General features: G+C 41.5%; 1 protein-coding gene across 1 annotated transcript in view; it reads left to right on the top strand.

Annotated features, from left to right (window-relative positions):
* The window catches only part of LOC140477769 (integrin alpha-2-like), a 188164-nt gene that overhangs the window by 109317 nt on the left and 58068 nt on the right, over positions 1 to 20779 (top strand). The window contains exons 12-16 of the mRNA XM_072571628.1: positions 2059 to 2204; positions 5409 to 5552; positions 6469 to 6675; positions 9567 to 9697; positions 18522 to 18685. Of these exons, the coding sequence (XP_072427729.1) occupies positions 2059 to 2204; positions 5409 to 5552; positions 6469 to 6675; positions 9567 to 9697; positions 18522 to 18685 (792 nt within the window). The remainder of the gene's footprint in view (positions 1 to 2058; positions 2205 to 5408; positions 5553 to 6468; positions 6676 to 9566; positions 9698 to 18521; positions 18686 to 20779) is intronic.

Genomic DNA, 20779 nt, shown 5'->3' with positions numbered 1-20779 from the left:
TGGTTACCTGCTCGAAGAATTCAATAAGACTTGTAAGGAAAGACCTCCCCTTCACAAATCCGTGCTGGATTTCTAGGGTTACTTCAAAAGTAGGTGCCGGAGTCGTCGTATTGTCAGAGTAACGAGAAAGACAGGAGACAACCACCCTGCCCCTCCCCCACCCATTTCACCACTCAATCACCTGACCCCAGCTCAATAGAGGATATTCCTTTTGTTGGGTTTCCAGAAAACGCTCAGAGGATGCATTAATTTATTGCTGTAAACATACATGAACTACAAATAGCAGAAAGTAAAGGCCTTGGAGGAGAAGTGCCTTTTTTCCTACAGAGACCACATTTAGTTCAAATAAATGTGATGTCCTGCATTTTGGTAAGGTAAACCAGGGCAAGACTTATCATGGATAGGATAAATAGAAAAGGTCGTTGGGGTGGGGGAGTCCAGAACTGGAGGGCATAGGTTTAGGGTGAGAGGGGTAAGATATAAAACGGACCTAAGGGGCAACTTTTTCGCACAGAGGGTGGTGCATGTATGGGATGAACTGCCAGAGGAAGTGATGAAGGCTGGTACAATTACAGCATTTAAAAGGCATCTGGATGGGTATATGAATAGGAAGGGTTTTGAGGGATATGGGCCAAGTGCTAGCAAATGGGACTAGATTAGGTTAGGATATCTGGTTGGCATGGACAAGCTGGACTGAGGGTCTACTGGATTAGTGGTGCTGGAAGAGCACAGCAGTTCAGGCAGCATCAGGAATACCTGATGAAGGACGTTTGCCCGAAACGTCGATTTCGCTGCTCGTTGGATGCTGCCTGAACTGCTGTGCTCTTCCAGCACCACTAATCCAGTATTTGGTTTTCAGCATCTGCAGTCATTGTTTTTACCCTGGACTGAGGGTCTGTTTCCCTGCTATACATTTCTATGACTCTATGACTCTGACTTAATGGTAAGGTCCTGGGGAGTATCGCTGAACAAAGAGACCTTGGAGTGCAGGTTTGTAGTTCCTTGAAAGCAGAGTCACAGGGGTAGACAGGATAGTAAAGAAGGCATTTAGTATGGTAGTCTTTATTGGACAGTGCATTGAGTATAGAAATTGGGAGGTCATGTTGAGGCTTTCTAGGACATTGGTTGGCTACTTTTGGAATACTCTATGCAATCCTGGTCTCCCTGATATAGCAAGGATGTTGTAAAACCTAAAAGGGTTCAGAAAAGATTTGCAAAGATGTTGCCAGGATTGGAGGGTTTGGGCTATAGGGAGAGGCTGAATAGGCTAGGGCTGTTTTCATATGGAGTGTCAGAGGCTGGGGCGCAACCTTGCAGAGGTTTATATAATCATGAGGGGCAATGATAGGGTAAATAGACAAGGTCCTTTCCCTAGGGTGAGTCCAGAACTAGAGGGCAGAGGTTTGCAGTGAGAGGGGAAAGACCTAAGGGGCAACTTTTTCACACAGAGGGTGGTATAGTTGCAAAACCTACACCATTTAAAAGGCATTTAGATGGGTGTATGAATAGGAAGAGATTAGAGGAATATGGGCCAAATGCCAGCAAATGGGAATAGATTAATTTAGAATGTCTGGTCAGCATGGACAAGCTGGACCAAAAAATCTGTTTCCATGCTGTACATGACGCTATGACAGAAGCCCAGTGTTCTTCTCTTCTTACAGGTTTTTATTTGGACAAAATATGGTTTAATGTGACTGTTAGCTAGGCTGTATCCACTGTAAATCAATGGCCTCTTCCATGTGCAAGGCCCTGACAAAACTGATAGACAATTATCAGTGGATTTTGATGAGAGCAGATTAAACAGGCTTCAGATACACTCACGCTAACTAGCACCAAGGCTCAGAGGCAAAGGGAGCAAGCCTAATAAGCCAAAAGTATTCTGATACTCTCATCTACTAAACACATGCTTTTAAATTAAGCATTTAAAATACAATTTAAGAATTTAAAGCATACTTATATCATATATACTTTATATATTTGGTTTATTATTTATACTTTAGCAACCAGCTATAACTTTTGCAATCATATTTGGTCTGATATATGTATTTTTCTTTCCAGGTTACTCAGTGACATCCTTGATTACAAAATACTCTGTGCTATATGTTGCTGGAGCACCACGTTTCCAACACACAGGACAAGTAGTTGTATACACAGTAGGATTAAATGATGAAGTGACAATTAAGCAGACCGCGAAAGGAGAGCAGGCATGTACAGTGCTAACCTCTTATTTTCTTTACTATTTTGATTGGCCTTTGTATAATTGCATAGCCTTCTGTTTCTGTTTTTGAGGATAATGGAAATGAGGGCACAAAACAACTGCATTTTTTTAAGGAAGAGAAACTAAGTTAATTCATCAGAAAGGAGAAAGTGAGGAGTGCAGATTCTGGAGAACAAAGTCAAAAAGTGCTTATGCCCACAATGTCGACTCTCCTGTTCCTTGGATACTGCCTGACCTGCTGCATTTCTCCAGCACCACACGTTTTGACTCTAATTCATCAGAAAGCTGAGCCTTGCATTCTATGATTTATCGAGGGAAACATTGATTTGATTCAGCCTGCAATCTTTGACACCATAATAATTTTCGAACAGCAAACTACTTGCTAACCACAATTTTAGCTCATTCATTGAAGTACTATCCATAAGTAAAAAAAGAACTTGCCCTTGACATAGAGTCCCTCCCATTACTGCAGAACAACAGGGAAGGATGGTATGTGTATATGTCTTTTGACAGAATGCATCTATTTCCATTTTTAGGCACATGACAGTCCAGGCAGATGATATTTCTTGTGACTGGGCAGTGTACTTCAAAAAAATCAAGAAAAAAATCAGATGCTGTTTTGTGTCCTATGTTTGTATCATTTTCTGTTTGATACGAAAGTAGAGCCCTGGGGAGGCAATATTAAATAACAACTTATTTTTTGCCACCATACCTTCAAAGTGCCCTTTGGGCAATTATGGACACTTCTGTTGACAGGAGTAAAGGGAAGATTGAAATACCAGTTTATAGAGTAATAGAGTCATACAGCACGGAAACCGACCCTTGTCTGTATGCCAACCAAGTTTCACAAGCTAAACTCGTCCCATTTGCTGCATTTGGCCCATTTAGCTCTAAACCTTGCCTATTTATGTACCTGTCCAAATGTCTTTTAAATGTTGTAACTGCACCTGCATTAGCCACTTCCTCTGGCAGTTCATTCCACATACAAACCACCCTGTCTGTGAAAACATTGCCCCTCAGGTTCTTTTTAGATCTTTCTCCTCTCACCTTAAAATTGTATCTTCTATTTTGAATTCCCCTACCTCAGAGAAAATATCTTTGCTATTCACATTATCTATGCCCTCATCGTCTTATAAAACTCTATAAGGTCACCGCCCAACCTCCTACAGGTGGTCAGGGTGGTGAATAAGGCATGGAGCATGCTTGTCTTCATTGCTCAGACCATTGAGTATAAGTGTTGAGAATTATGTTGTGGTTGTACACAATGTTGGTGAGGGCTCTTCTGGAGTACCAGAGTCTAGATTAGAGTGGTGCTGGAAAAGCACAGCAGATCAGACAGTTTCTGAGGGGCAGGAAAATAAACATTTCAGGCAAAAGCCCTTCATTAGGAATAGAGGCAATGTGCCTGCAGAGTGGAGAGATAAATGAGAGGGGTGTGGGGGTGTGGAGAAAGTAGCATAGAGTACAATAGGTGAACGGGGGGTGGGGATGGGGTGATAAGTCAGAGAGGAGGGTGGGGGAAGGTAGCAAAGAGTACAATGGGTGAATAGGGGTGGGGATAAAGGTGATAGGTCAGAGAGGAGGGTGGGGGAAGGTAGCAAAGAGTACAATGGGTGAATGGGGGTGGGGATGAAGCCCTGTCCTTGTTCATCTTACCGAAATACAATAGCTCACATATATTTAAAATAAACTGCATCTGCTGCTACTTGGCCCACTGGCCCAATTGATCAAGGTTTCTTTGTAATCTCAAATCACCTTCTTCACTGTCCACTATACTACCAATTTTAGTCTCATTTGCAACTTACTAACCATGCCTCCGAAATTCTCATCCAAAGCATTTACATAAGTAACAAACAACAGTGGACTCTACTGTTTATGGCTGCTTAATTAATTTGAGTGCCTGAACAACAGTTTCAGTAGAAAATAAGTCAAATGAAACCTTTCTCTGCTTTGATCTAATACTGCAATGTAGGGCCCCCAATACTGAAGACAGGACATTTCACTTTGTCCTACTCCACCCCCAATCTACCATTTTGCATTACAGTGTAGGTGGGAAGTGCTACCTCTCCCATCCTAATATTGCATTATTTTGGCCTGTTCCTGTTACAAGGCAAGCTTAGTAGTACGCAAATACCTCAGGAAGCATCAGGCAGCAATAACGAATTAAGAGACCTGACCATGGGTCTTTGCTCCTTTCCCATCAGTGCTACAGCAGGTGAAAAGCAGAGGAGAATCTGTGGTAACAGAATAAAATTGCTAAAAAGAGACGTGTTGCCGAAGTCTTATATTTTGCATTCATCAGGCGGAAGAGAGGAATATCAAAATTCAAATAACTTAACAAATGAAAATGGTGGTGTTTGATTGGCAAGTCACCAAGATTCACCAAGGTATTGCCATGGAGAAAGCTAAGAAGATACCTATGCTTACCAATCTTCTGTGTAATTTAAATAAGGGTCAAGGCTTGTAAATATTCCTTTCATTCACTGAGAATTGGTCCTGACATCTGAATGTAAGTCACATCTAGCAATTATGAATGTGGCATATAATGAGCTTGACTGATTATCTTAAATTGGTCACTTGTACGGCAAGTAACACAGTCATGGTTGTCCAACAAGTGCTAGCCAATCATGAATCCCATCTAACAGGTTGCTTTTTGTATTGGGCTTTGTACACATGGCTGGTTGTGTACTTTCTACATCCCGTCTATTACAAAAACCAAAGGGGCATTTGACTCAATCAGTCAATGCTAGGACATAGGACATCTTTATTTGACATCATTCCAACTTTTGTTTCACCATTGTAACACACTAGTCAATTAGAGTTGTCTTACCAACCAGTCCACCCCATTTTACACACTGTATAAATTAATGTATTTGTTTGAAATTCGGTATCAATGGGGACAAAAGGAGATAGAGCAAGTGCATAACAGAGATCTAGTAAGTAAAGTGTATCATTTAGGGGGAGAAATGTCTTTGTACAGCATTTTTTCTAGCCGTGGAGACATGCATTGCTATCGTTGGAGTAGACAATGCTGTTCTTTAATTATAGTATATTAGTATGAATAAAGGAAGTGCTTGCCACTGGGACATCAATGTAATTCTAACAGTGATGTGCAAGCAAACATATCCATTTAAATTATGCCTATCTGTTTCGTCATTTAAATTGACTGATCATCTGCTTTCCTTTTTAGCTTGGGTCCTATTTTGGAAGCGTATTGTGCTCTATCGATGTTAACAGAGATTTGTTTACGGACGTACTATTGGTTGGGTCACCTATGTTTATGGGTCAACACAAAAATGAGGAAGGAAGAGTGTATGTATTTTCTGTCAATCAGGTAAAACAGCTTTCTGTAGAATCTAATTGCAATTACTTGACCAAAAGCTGCTTCGCAGAAACACATTTTGTGCCAATAAAAATCATTCAGTTGACTTGTATTGAATAAAAAAATCCTGTTGGAATAACTTAGACTATAAATATTTCCTAAACATTTACACAAGCATTTTATTTAGCTTTGCAAGCCGAAGGACATCAAGCTGTAGCACAGCAGCAAAACATTACTCAACAAAGGAACAGGAAGTTTATAAGTCTGTAAAGATAAACTTAGATTGCAGCTCACAATATGGTAAGTTTGTAAAGATCTATAGGGCCCACTTGGTCTAATGTGGGATAGAAAAAATACTTATAGCTCTAACTAGAATAGGCTATTGTATTCAACAAGAAGTCATTTATTGCATGCTGGCAACTAGTTACAGGTTGCATTGCTGTGCTAGACATTGTTACAAAGACTGCGTGGAGGAGCTGTATGTTAGGATGTTCTCCTTTGAGATCCTAAGCTGATGTTGACCACAAGTCTCTGTGACATTATCATACTTGGTGATTTTTAAGGCATTCCTTAGTATGAGCGTTTTCATACCTTTATACCTTGTACAATACAAGTCATAACATATGTTATTTAATCACACTGAGTGGAAGTATCCTTACCAAAGATTAGTTAGTTGGCTCATAATATAGAGCCTGGAGCACATTAGTAGAATGGATGGCATTGATTCAAACTGCAATATTAAACTGAATAATACGACATTTATAATGTAATGAAATCAGTAATCCAGAAAGTATTTTTTATCTGAAGCAATGAAATATGCTGCTCTAATATTAAAAAATAGCATTATCTTTGAACCATGTATCATTTATTTGTGCAATGGATCAACACCAATGCAGTCTAACACAATACAGGTAATTGTGTCATGCAGCAAGGTAGCCTGGAAAAGCGAGGCATCTTAGAAGGGCCAGTTGATGGTAAGAACACTCGATTTGGAGCTGCTATAGCTGCTGTTGCTGACATCAATCTGGATGGCTACAATGACGTTGCAGTTGGAGCCCCTGTAGAAGATGAACAACATGGAGTCGTATACATTTTTAATGGAGACCAAACATCGATCCTGTCAAAACATACACAAGTAAGAGCTTCCTGATAATTCTGATTTAAACTGAGATCTTGGCAGAAACATTTCACGCTATAACATTCAGAGGCCAATGCTGCAGAAGCTGGAGGGATTGAAAGTTGCAGCTGCACTGCATGACCTGTGCTTTGCAACATTTAGAGTCATAGAGATGGACAGCATGGAAACATACTGTCCAACTTGTCCATGCTGAACAGATATCCTAAATAAATGTGGACCCATTTACTAGCATTTGGCTCATATCTCTCTAAAACCTCCCTATTCATATACCCATCCAGATGCTTCTTAAATGTTGTAATCATTCCAGCCTCCACCACTTCTTCTGGCAGCTCATTCCATGCCACCCACTGCGTGAAAAAGCTGCACCTTACGACCCTTTTAAATTTTTCCCCTCTCACCCTAAACCTATGCCCTCTAGTTCTGGACTCCCCTACCCTAGGGAAAAAGGCCTTGTCTATTTATCCTACCCATGCCCCTCATGTTTTTTTTATAAACCTCCATAAGGTCACCCCTTAGCCTCTGATGCTCCAGAGAAAACAGCCCCAGCCTATTCAACCTCTTCCTATAGCTCAAACCCTCCAAGCCTGGCGCCAGCCTTGTAAATTGTTTTTAAAACGTTTCAAGTTTCATAACATCCTTCCTGTGGTAGGGAGAATTGCACACAGTATTCCAAAAGTGGTCTAGCCAATGTCCTATACAGCAGCAATACAGCCGCCAATTCCTGTATTTAATGCACTGATCAATAAAGACAAGAATACCAAATGGTGCCTTCACCATCCTGTCTACCTGAGATTCCACTTTAAAGGAGCTATGAACCTGCACTCCAAGGTCTCTTTGTTCAGCAACATTCCCCAGGACCTTACCATTAACTGTATAAGTCATGTTCAACATTTCCATCCCAAAATACAGCACCTTACATTTATCTAAATTAAACTCCATCTACCACTCCTCAGCCCATTTGCCTATTTTGGTAAGGACACAATTAGATGGGCAGGTCAAGAGGTCAAACTGCATCAAACACAATCCGTCCTGTCAATTTTAATCACATGGATTCAGTTATTGCTTTTATTATTACACACAGCTGCCTATTCCCTTACCCTCTATGGTACACATCCAATTTACAAGTGAGGAGCTTTTGTCTTACTGTTAATTTTTCAAGAAGTTTGGCTGTGTTCCTTAAGGGATCTTAGTGACTTATTGGATGTTGAATAGATTATCACTCTTTGCTGACAGGGATAAGGTAAGAGGAGTCTTTTATCCTGTTGATAATCCAGATTTAGTTTATAATATTCTCATCTCTGTGTGCAACATTTTGGATTCTATGTTACGTTCCAGGAATGGGAGCACAGAATTCTTGTCCTGAGGCACTCCTTCAGTCCTGCTGCTGTGTTAGTAATGCCAATTCATTTTGTCTGAGATGTTAAAGCAAGGCCTGTGCCACCCCTCCCATGACACTATTTTGAAGGATTCGTGTTCTGGACAATAATTGACCTTGCAATAAACTCAAAAAACAGGTTAATTGGCATAATCATATTGCTGCTTTTGGGATTTAGTTGTACACAAATTGGCTGCCATGACTCTTACATTGCAACCATGACTACAATTCAACAATAATGATTTGCCATAAATTGTTTTGGGAGATTTTGATGTCATGAAAGACTCTATGTAATCATCTGTTCTCTTACATCAAAGGTTATTCTATTTTGAAATATTCATCTGTGTTATGAAATATCTGGTTAAATTTCATGTCTTTTTTTGTCTCTCAAATTGTGCAAGTATGTGTTTACTGTTAGGGATGAGAAAAGTCTCTAAACATCTGAGGAAGGCATACTCTGCTATACATTAGTCTGGCACAGTACATGGATCAAATCGATCAGCTTGTAGATGCCATCAAAACTGGCCATGTGTTTGATCGTGAGGACAGCTGTAGACAACAGGAAATTATCAATGGAATTCAAGTTTGCTGAGGATTGTTAAATGGAATTCATCTAGAAATGTGCAAAGTGATAAATGTGGAGAAGTAAAACAATGAAAAATAATGTACTGTTAATGTTAGAATGTGACAAGGGGCAAAGAAACTGAGGGACCTTGGAGTGAATGTCCACAGTTCCCTGAAGGTAGGATAAGTCAGTAAGTTAGAAAAGAAGGCACAAGAAATCCTTGTCTTTATTAACCAAGATACAGAAAATAGGAGCATGGAGGTTACACTGAATCTGTATAAATCATTAGTTAGCACAAAACTTCAGTGCCATGTGCAGTTGGTCATCTCATTACAGAAAGAACATAAGTGTACTGGAGAAGGCACAGAGAAGTTCTATGAGGATGTTGCCAGGTCTGCAAAAATTTACAACAATGAGGAAAGATTAGATTGATTGGAATCATACACTTTGGAACAGAGGTGTCTCAGGGGAGATTTGATTGACATATACAAGATTGTGAGGTTCTTGGATAGAGTGAATGAGAGGGCTTAATTGCTTTATCAGAGACATCAGGTACTGGGGGCGATTGATTTAAAGTTTTTGGTAGAAAAGTAAGAGGGGAGATAAAGACAATCTTTTTCATCCAAGTGCTGGGGGGAGGTGGAGGGGCATGGTAAGTAGGGGTCTGGAACTCACGGCAGGAAGGATAATAAAGATAGAAATACATAACTAACTTAAAAGCTTTCTGGATAGGGACTTCAAGTGATGTAAGCTGCAGGACTACTAGGCAAATGAGTGAGAGTGGGATTTGACTAGGTTCATTTTTCACAGGGTACATATATGATGGGCCAAGTGACCTTTTTCTATGCTCTAAACTATCCATGATTCTATAAATTTGCATCCTTTATCTCTATCATACTATTCTATCTCCAAATAAACATTCTAAACATATTTTGATCTGGTTTCTAGAGAATACAAGCCTCAAAGATCAGCCATCAATTGCAATATTTTGGATTATCCATTGATGGGCAGAAGGATTTGAATGGTGATACTATCACAGACTTGTCAATTGGATCCATTGGAAATGTTGTGCAACTCTGGTAGGTGATTTGATGACTCTTTTCAATTTCTGATATGTTATTTGAAGAAGTGCCATGGCATTTTCTATGAGTAATTAGGGCCATAGAATATGGTGTCTGATCGAGTTTTGAGAAGATTTGTAGCTCAGGTTGAGGTTTTGGATGTAGATTTGCTCGCTGAGCTGCAAGGTTCATTTCCAGACGTTTTGTTACCCTACTAGGTAACATCTTCAGTGTGCCTCATGCAAAGCAATGCTGAAAATTCCTGCTTTCTATTTGTATGTTTGGGTTTCTTTGGGTTGGTGATGTCATTTCTTGTGGTGAAGTCACTTCCTGTTCCTTTTCTCAGGGGGTGGTAGATGGGATCTAACTCAATGTGTTTGTTGATAGAGTTCCGGTTGGAATGCCATGCTTCTAGGAATTCTCGTGCGTGTCTTTGTTTGGCTTGTCCTAAGATGGATGTGTTGTCCCAGTCGAAGTGATGTCCTTCCTCATCCATATGTGAGGATACTAGTGAGAGCGGGTCATGTCTTTTTGTGGCTAGTTGGTGTTCATGTATCCTGGTGGCTAGTTTCCTGCCTGTTTGTCCAATGTAGTCATTTACAGAATACTGTGCAAGGATTGAAACAAACACCCCATTGGAAAAAACAGGCAGAAAACCAGCCACCAGGATACATGAACACTAGTTCAGAAATTGACTGAGGGGAGCCAGGAGGGGGCATGAAAACGGCTTGGCAGAAAGGATTAGGGAGAACCCAAAGGCATTTTACTCATATGAGAGGAATAAGAGAATGATCAGGGAGAAGGTAGGGCCAATCAGGGATAACGAAGGGAACTTGTGCATGGAGTCTGAATAGATAGGGAAAGCCCTAATTGGTTTTTTTGCTTTGGTTTTCATCAAGGAAAGGGAACTTGTTGTAAATGAAAACTTAGAGGAGCTGGGATACAGTCTTGACCAGATCAAGATTGGTGATGTTGATGTACTAGAAATTTTGGAAAACATTAAGATTTATAAGTCCCCAGGGCCAGACGAGATTTATCCTAGGCTGGTCCGGGAAGCAAGAAGGAGGTTGCGAAGCCGCTGGCGAGGATATTTACCTCCTCACCCTGCACATGAATTGTACCGGAGGATTGGAAGGAGGCAAGTGTTGTTCATCTTTTCAAGAAGGGTAATAGGGAAATCCCTGGCAATTACAGACCAGTCAGTCTTACGTCTGCGGTCAGCAAGGTTTTGGAAAGAATTCTGAGGGACAGGATTGATGACTATTTGGCAAAGCATAATGTGATTAAAGGCAGTCAGCATGGCTTTGTGAGGGGCAGGTCATGCCTCACAAATCTTATTGAGTTCTTTAAGGAGGTGTCAAGACAGTCGATGACAGTCAAGCAGTGGATGTGGTGTATATGGACTTCAGCAAGGCATTTGATAAGATTCCCCATGGTAGGCCCATTCATAAAATCAGGAAGTTGGGGATACAGGGAGATTTGGCTATCTGGAGTCAGAATTGGCTAGCTGCCAGAAGGCAGAGAGTGGTTGTAGATGGAAAGTATTCTGCCTGGAGGTCAGTGTTGAGTGGGGTCCCGCAGAGCTCTGTTCTTGGACCTCTGCTCTTTGTAATTTTTATAAATAACTTGGATGAGGAGGTTGAGGGGTGGGTTAGTAAATTTGCAGATGACACAAATATTGGAGATGTGGTCGATAGTATCGAGGGTCACTGCAGGCTGCAGTGCGACATGTACAGGATGCAGAGCTGAGCTGAGAAATGGCAGATGGAGTTCAGCCTGGATAAATGCAAAGTGATGCATTTTGGAAGGTCGAACTCGAATGCTGAATATAGGATTAAAGATAAGATTCTGAGGAACAGAGGGATCTGGGTGTGCAAGTACATAGATCCCTCAAAGTTGCCACCCAAGTGGATAGGGTTGTTAAGAAAGCATTTGGTGTTTTGGCTTTCACTAACAGGGGGATCAGGTTTAAGAGCTGCAAGGTTTTGCTGCAGCTCTACAAGTCCCTGGTGAGACCACACTTGGAATATTGTGTCCAGTTCTGGTCACCCTACTGTAGGAAAGATACAGAGGCTTTGGAGGGGGTGCAAAGAAGGTTTACCAGGATGCTGCCTGGACTGGAGGGCTTGCCTTATGAAGAAAGCTTGAATAAGCTTGGACTGTTCTCTCTGGAGAGAAGGAGGAAAAGAGGAGATCTGATCAAGATGTACAAAATAATGAGTGGAATAATGAGATAGAATCAATAGCCAGAGACTTTTCCCCAGGGCAGGATTGACTGGTATGAGGACTCATAGTTTGAAGATATTAGGAGGACGTTATAAAGGAGACGTCAGAGGTAGGTTCTTTATGGAGAGAGTTGCGAATGCATGGAATGCGTAGCCAGCTGTGGTGGTGGAACCACAGTCATTGGGGACATTTAAGTGACTGCTGGACATGCACATGGATAGTAGTGAGTTGAGGGGTGCATAGATTAAGTTATTATATTCTACATTAGGACTAAACCTCGGCACAACATCGTGCGCCAAAGTGCCTATTCTGTGCTGTACTTTTCTATGTTCTATGTTCTATTTAAACAGGTCGGGGTCATTATGACTTTGAGTAGTATTATCTTGCTGCCATTATATTCTCCCTCAATATTTTTTCTATTGAAGTTAGTGTATAATGGAAGGTTGAATCAACATCTCCCATTTTATATCATAACCCTATGTCCAAATGACTTGAGAACTATTTACTTATAATTGACTGAGTTTCAACACATTGTTGAAAATTCTTAAAGCTGCAAAATCACATCAGAAAGACCGCAATACCATCCATAGGAGCAAATGTTGACACTTTTACACTGAATTTTGCCATAGATAGAGAGTGCATAGACTTTTCAGTGCATTTTCTCATGAAATATTCCAATGAACTCAACATTTAAAATATGTATGAGAGACCTTGGAATAAAATGGACAGTAACAATTTGGAAAGAAGATTTGGTGAGTGATAAGAAACTGACTGTGGTGGTGAACAGTAGTTCTATTTTGAACGAGAAGAAGGTTTATAGTGGAGATCCCCTGGGATTGATGTACAGGCATCATATGTCATGGTCATGTTCACCTGAACCATTTGGACTGCTTTGAATAGACTCACAACCAGCAATCCTTTTTATTGGTATTAGCCTAATTTACTGATACCATGTGGGAAAGGAGATCCACATTCCATCTTCAGCAGAGATTAGGCTCAGTCTTAATGAACAGAATTACATGTTGTGTAACAGTGCAATCTGAGATACATTGGAGTCCTTGGTAAGATTTCAGCTTCTACCTAACAGTAAGGTTACATCACTGTTTCTGAAACATTTTCATACAGACCTGGCACTGAAGGACTGGTTAACCATCCCAGGAACAGTCCTTTTCATCCTGTGGGGTGGAGCTTATCTCATGATATCAATTAACTCTTTCAGATTCCACCCCAGTCTTGGGTGACTATGTGGAGTTTGCACATTAATGGGTGGCACGGTGGCACAGTGGTTAGCACTGCTGCCTCACAGCGCCTGAGACCCGGTTTCAATTCCTGCCTCAGGTGAGTGACTGTGTGGAGTTTGCACATTCTCCCCGTGTCTGTGTGGGTTTCCTCCGGGTGCTCCGGTTTCCTCCCACAGTCCAAAGATGTGCAGGTCAGGTGAATTGGCCAAGCTAAATTGCCCGTAGTGTTAGGTAAGGTGTAAATGTAGGGGTATGGGTGGGTTGCGCTTCGGCAGGTCAGTGTGGACTTGTTGGGCCGAAGGGCCTGTTTCCACACTGTAATGTAATCTAATCTAATCATTCTCCCTGTGTTTGTGTGGGTTTCCACCAAGTGCTCAGGTTTCTTTGCACAATACACACCTCTGCAGGTTAGGTGGATTGGCCATGCTAATAGCTGGATTGCCCCCATAATTCCACATCTGGCAGTCTCCAAACTGTTGTACTATTTTCCTATATCCAGTAAAAGGTAAAGTTACCATACTCTTACCACACCTTAGGGCTGCTTTCCATTACAGAGGTGGTGGCTTAACCTGAGAGTTACCATGCCTTAGGCAAGAGGTTGAAAGGGAGAGTCCTTCACGTGAATCTCAGTTAGGGCAGCAATTGAACATACACTGCTGGTGTCACTCTGCATCACAAACCAACTGTCCAAGCTAACTATTGTCTAGTATTAGGTGCAAGGAAGACTCCTGATGTTTTTGATTCAATCAGAGGAACAACAGCTCTGAACCCTGAGCAGCGCCCCCAGGACAGGTGTTATGACATACAATTTTTAAAAATAAATAAAATCCAGGGGAAACTCCTTCACAAAGTTTGTTGAAGCTGGGGGGCACTCCCTCCAGGTTGCAGACCTACTTATTGGGACACTGAGACTCCAGCTGTAAAAGCTGCCATCAAGAAACTACCTACAATTAGTTAGCAGCCTCCTATCCCAAATATTAGTAGCCAGTAAAACATCATAACCCTGTCGTGTCACCAATTGGACCTCTGTATTAACCAGTTGTTACTTCCTTGGAGCAGGTAATTTTGCTGCATGTGTATTTGCAGCTGGTAAAATATCGCAGTGGCTAATCTCCTCAGAGAACTGACCTGATAATGCACCCAGCAGTTTTACTGTATCACCCTCCCTCCACTGATAATCCCCCTGGGAGGGGCTTGTAAACTACTGGACATTGGTTCATGTCTGTGACCTTGCAAGGAAATTTCAGACCGCTCAACCCTGCAGAGTCAAATTGCCTAAGGTCTAAGGGACTTGATGACTGGCTACAATACTACACTCTTATGAACATCACAACACCAGCCAAACCTCCCAGTCCTCTGGTTTTGATGCAGTTCCAAGCTGCAAAATTACACACATGGATCAGTTTACCACAACCTGCCATTTAAAGCATCATGTCTTTCAACATTCCAGACTGATTCATAAACATCCCAAGTGTGTCTGTCACAGTTGCAACATTAATCTGACATATGTAGGCACACAGTGGTTTCTACTTCTGAGGCTCTATAAAGCTCTGGTCAGACCACATTTGAAGTACTGTGTGCAGTTTTGGACCCCATATCTCAGAAAAGATTAGATTAGATTAGATTCCGTACAGTGTGGAAACAGGCCCTTCGGCCGACAAGTCCACACAGACCCTCCGAAGAGTAACCCACCCAGACCCACTTCCCTCTGCCTAATGCACCTAACACTATGGGCAATTTAGCACGGCCAATTCACCTGACCTGCACATCCTTGGACTGTGGAAGGAAACCGGAGCACCCAGAGGAAACCCACGCAGACACAGGGAGAATGTGCAGACTCCACACATACAGTCACCCATGGCTGGAATCGAACCTAGGTCCCTGGTGCTGTGAGGGAGCAGTGCTAACCACTGAGCGTGATGTACTGCTCTGGAGAATGTTCAGAGGAGGTTCATGAGGATGGTCCCAGGAATGAAAAGCTGGGAGGAACATTTGAGGACTCTGGGTTTATAGTCGATGGAGTTTAGAAGGATGAGGGGAGAGTTTAATTGAAACTTACAGAGTACTGAATGGCCTGGACAGAGTGGATGTTGGGAAGATGTTTCCATTGTTAGGAGAGACAAGGACCTAAGGGCACAGTCGTAAAGTAAAGGGAAGACCATTTAGAAAGGAGATAAGGCAAAACTTCTTCAGCTGGAGAGTGGTAAATTTATGGAATTAATTGCCACAGAAGGCTGTGGAGGCCAGGTCATTTTGTGTATTTAAGCCTGAGATAGATAGGTTCTTGATTGTCAAAGGAATCAAGGGGAGAAACTGGGAGAATGTGGTTGAGAAACTTATCAGCCATGATTGAGTGGCAGAGCAGACTTGATGGGCCGAATGGCCTAAGATCACAAAATCTCGCTGTTAAACATCACTTGAAGATGTAAGACATGCACGGGTGTGGTACATAATATAGTTTAGTCAGTAGACATAAATATCATTCACTGAAGATACCTCAATAGTACACCAACTAAGCTGGCCATGTCCTGAAGGATGTATCTACTAGAACAAACAGACAGAAAGTAGCGGAAGAACCAAAGCAAGGAAGTTACATACTTGACTTCCTTCTCACCAACCAAACTGTCCTGTGTAAACCTATCTGCAACAGGATTGGTGGAAGCAATCATCATACAATCCTTGTGAAGGCAAAATTAGATTTACTGGATGCACTGTCTCAACTGACTTAAGATAACTGAAATAACTGGAGATATACATGAGGGACAAAGTCATGGGAAACCATTATCTATAGGTTCTCATCATGTCAGCTACTTCTATGCCATGGAGGTGAGGAATAATTCCTTCACTGTTGATGAGTTGACCTCCTGAAATTTCTCACATAGTACCATGCAGGCATGGCAGTATTACAAGGACTTTAACTTTTCACGGGGAATGTGGAATAATTAGGAATGAACATAATTAGGCTTATGCGGAAAGTCAGGAGGCATGGGATAGAGGGAAATTTGGCCAATTGGATAGAAAACTGGCTAACCGGTCGAAGGCAGAGAGTGGTGGTAGATGGTAAATATTCAGCCTGGAGCCCAGTTACAAGTGGAGTTCCGCAGGGATCAGTTCTGGGTCCCCTGCTGTTTGTAATTTTTATTAATGACTTAGATGAGGGAGTCGAAGGGTGGGTCAGTAAATTTGCAGATGATACGAAGATAGGTGGAGTTGTGGACAGTGAGGAGGGCTGTTGTCGGCTGCAGAGGGACTTAGATATGATGCAGAGCTGGGCTGAGGAGTGGCAGATGGAGTTCAACCCTGCCAAGTGTGAGGTTGTCCATTTTGGAAGAACAAATAAGAATGCGGAATACAGGGTTAATGGTAGGGTTCTTAATCAGGTAGAGGAACAGAGGGATCTTGGGGTCTATGTACATAGATCTTTGAAGGTTGCCACTCAGGTGGATAGAGTTTGTAAGAAGGCCTATGGAGTATTATCGTTCATTAGCAGAGGGATTGAATTCAAGAGTCGTGAAGTGATGTTGCAGCTGTACAGGACTTTGGTTAGGCCACAGTTGGAGTACTGTGTGCGGTTCTGGTCGCCTCACTTTAGGAAAGATGTGGAAGCTTTGGAGAGGGTGCAGAGAAGATTTACCAGGATGTTGCCTGGAATGGAGAGTAGGTCGTACGAGTATAGGTTGAGAGTTCTCGGCCTTTTCTCGTTGGAACGGCGAAGGATGAGGGGTGACTTGATAGAGGTTTATAAGATGATCAGAGGAATAGATAGAGTAGACAGTCAGAAACTTTTTCCCCGGGTACAACAGAGTGTTACAAGGGGACATAAATTTAAGGTGAAGGGTGGAAGGTATAGGGGAGATGTCAGGGGTGGGTTCTTTACCCAGAGAGTGGTGGGGGCATGGAATGCGCTGCCCGTAGGAGTGGTAGAGTCAGAATCATTGGCGACCTTTAAGCGGCATTTGGATAGGTACATGGATGGGTGCTTAATCTAGGTTAGAAGTTCGGCACAACATCGTGGGCCGAAGGGCCTGTTCTGTGCTGTATTGTTCTATGTTCTATGTTCTATAACATGAACTCTGCCCTAATCAATGCTGTCCATAACCTGAAAATAAATTTGTGCGGAGTTAAGGGACAAAATCACATTATTGTTTTGCCATCATAAACTGTTATTGCTGTTTGTGATTATCTTAGATGTTTGATTTAATATTTTGGTATAAATTCAGCTTGCAAGAAAAACAGTTATGAAGGTCAATGGTGAGACTATCCAGATTGGGCAATTGTATGTGCTCTGAGTTAATTGATTTAACAAAACAAAGAACTGCAGGTGCTGAAGATCTGAACGAGTATCTGTAAAAAGACAAATGAGTTAACTCCAAGTTCAGTGTCTCTTCATCAGAACTATCAGCAGCTAGGAAAAAAAATGGGATTTCAGTCTTGGGGCTTGGGTGGAAAGAGTAGAGGTAAACGGAGAAGTTGTGATGGAGCAGACAGAGACATGAAAAGGGATAGGTAAACAAGGAGATTATCGACAGCAGGCCAGGACAGATAAAAAAAACTGAATAAGTGATAAGAGCTAAGAGTAGGAGATAATGGGTGAGCTGTACTGAATGCAACTTGTACTATGTGATAATGTGTCTGGGAGTATGTGAGAATGGGTGACTATGATAAAAGCAACCCGTGTCATCACCGGATTGAGTGTGAGGTGGGTGAATACATGGAAGGATGAAATCAAACTCTAAAGGTACTGAACTTATTAACGTTAGTGGTATTATCACTGAACTGTTATTCTAGAGACCCAAGTAATGCTGTGGGGACCTGGGTTTTAATGCTGCCATGCAGATAATGGATTTTGAATTCAATTTTTTAAAATCTGAAGTTAAAAGTCTAATGATGATCATGAAACCAGTTGTCAGGAAAAGCCTGTCTGGTTCACTAATTTCTTTAAGAGAAACTGCCATCTTTACCTGGTCTGGCCTACATGTGACTCCAAGCCCACAGCAATGTGGTTGACTCCTCACAGTCCTTTGAGTAATTGACGATGGGTACTAAATGCTTAATCAGTGATGTCTTAATTCCATAAATGAATGAAGAAAAGAAGTCGATATGAGGTCTCAGAGGTTTCTAGGTCCCCAAGCGGAAAATGAGATACTGTTCTTTGAGCTTGCAGCAAGGCTCGCTAGAACATATTGCACCAGGCCTGTGACAGAAATATTGGTGCGGGAACACAGTGGTGTGCAGGCAACTGCAAACTCAGGGTCATTTTTGCAGACACAACACAGATGGTCACTCAGTCTGCATTTTGTAATTTAATTGATGCTGCTTTGTCATTTAAGTATTGATAACCACAATGTATAACAGAGTTTTTCCTACTTTTTCAGGTCACGAAGCATTGCAACTGTAAGGTTTACAGTGGTGTTTGAGCCAACCAAATTGTCAATTTTAAACAAAACTTGTCAGATCAATGGAAACCAGCTAATTTGTGGCAAAGTCAAAATATGTTTCCAAGCAACGATCAAACCAGAAAACTCAGTATCATCAATCAGTAAGAATCGTTAAATGATGTTCTACTTTTATTAGATAAACTGTCATATACTATAGCAATATCAGTTATTTTATTTTATATAACCATATTTACACTAACAGCAAAATTAGCCTGGTCCTAAAGTTCTATTTGAGTCATCGCAGTGTCACACCATAACCCCAGCTTACTTTCCAATGATTCTTCATGGGTTTCTACTTATTAACTACCTGAGATAGGACAGAAGCTTGGACATTTCCTCTTGGATTTTCAGAGTTTATTTTATCGATTGATTTTATTTTATTATTGCATATTTATAATTTCTAGTTTAGCAAGAATTCATAACCAATTTGGATGTTGGTTAAATGGTTCTTTTGGGAGCCACCACAAAGACCTCCAAACCAAAATTTCATTTGGATGCTCAAATAGCTCAAATGTCATACAGTCCTATCGTAGGTTCTTCACACTCACCCTATTTGGGATTCATAATTAAAAATGATTCCAAAGACAGAAGATATGGGAGCAGAGGCGGGCCACTGAGCCCATTAAGTCTACTATGCCATTTAATGATAACATTTAATGATCTAGAAGCCTTCAACTTCATTTTCCTGGCTTTTCCCCATAAGCCTTGGTTCCTTTACCGATTAAAAAATCGATCTCAGCATTAACTTTATTTAACAAAATAGCCCATACAACTCTGTGATAAAGAATTCTACAAATTCACTGGTCTCTGAAAGAAGAAATAATTGGGTGATTCCTTACTCTGAAATTAAGTCCTCTGGGGCGAGACAAACCTATAAGGGGAAACAACCTTTCAGCACCTAATCTGACAAGACTGAGTTATAGTCCAACAGGTTTATTTGGAAGTACAAACTTTACACTTTTAAAAATTCTAATCCTAACTATCCGATTCTTTAGAAACTTGAATTACTTCCCAGATACTCATTACTTTGCTGGTCTGACAAGTTTTTGAAGGGTTTTTGCCTGAAACTCTATTCTCCTGCTCCTCAGATGCTGCCTGACCTGCTGCTTTTTTCCAACACCACACTCTTGACTCTGATCTCCAGCACCTGCAGTCCTCACTTTCACTTTCTCCTGGTCTGACAAGTTGTTCAGTCTGTTCCTGACTTCACAAGTTGACTCTCTCTCTGCAAATACTGGAAATCAGAGTCCAGATTAGAGTGGTGCTGGAGAAGCACAGCAGAGTCAGGCAGCATCCAAGGAGCAGGAAAATCAACGTTTTTTCCTGCTTCATTCCTGATGAAGGGCTTTTGCCTGAAACATCGATTTTCCTGCTCTTCAGATGCTGCCTGACCTGTTGTACTCTAATGTAGACTCTGATTTCTAGTATCTGCAGTCCTCTCTTGTGCCTGTATTTCTGCTTCCCCTCCTAATGACTTTTATTGCACTTGAGCAGTCGCAGGCTGCTACACTTCTGACCTAATTTTATATAATCTGCAAACTTGGTTATCGTGCATTCGTTTTTCCTCATGCAAGTTATTCATATATATTGTAAGTAATTATAACCACAACACTGGTCTCTGTGGTACTCCAACAGATACAGGTTGCCATCTTAAAAATGCCCCTTTTTTTCCCAACTTCTTGCACTTAATTATTTAGTTAGTCAATCTTATATCCATGCTAATATACTACCGCCAACACCTTTGGCTCTTATCTGATTAAGTGGTCTAATATGTGGCACCTTGTCTATTGCCTTCTGAAAATCCAAATATATTACATCCCTGTTTCCCCTATATCCACCCTGCCTTTTACTTTCTGAAAGAATCATAAGAAGTATAAGTTATGGGGTGGCACAGTGGTAGAGTGGCTAGCACTGCTGCCTCACAGCGCCAGAGACCTGGGTTCAATTCTTGCCTCAGGCAACTGTCTGTATGGAGTTTGCACATTCTCCCTGTGTCTGCGTGGGTTTCCTCCGGGTGCTCCGGTTTCCTCCTACAGTCCAAAGGTATGCAGGTTAGGTGAATTGGCCATGCTAAATTGCCCATAGTGTTAGGTGAAGGGGTAAATATAGGGGAATGGGTCTGGGTGGGTTGCTCTTCGGAGGGTCGGTGTGGACTTGTTGGGCCGAAGGGCCTGTTTCCACACTGTAAGTAATCT

This window comes from Chiloscyllium punctatum, chromosome 1, assembly GCF_047496795.1.
Source record: "Chiloscyllium punctatum isolate Juve2018m chromosome 1, sChiPun1.3, whole genome shotgun sequence".
Lineage (NCBI taxonomy): Eukaryota > Metazoa > Chordata > Chondrichthyes > Orectolobiformes > Hemiscylliidae > Chiloscyllium > Chiloscyllium punctatum.
This window is presented reverse-complemented; position numbering and strand designations above follow the sequence as displayed.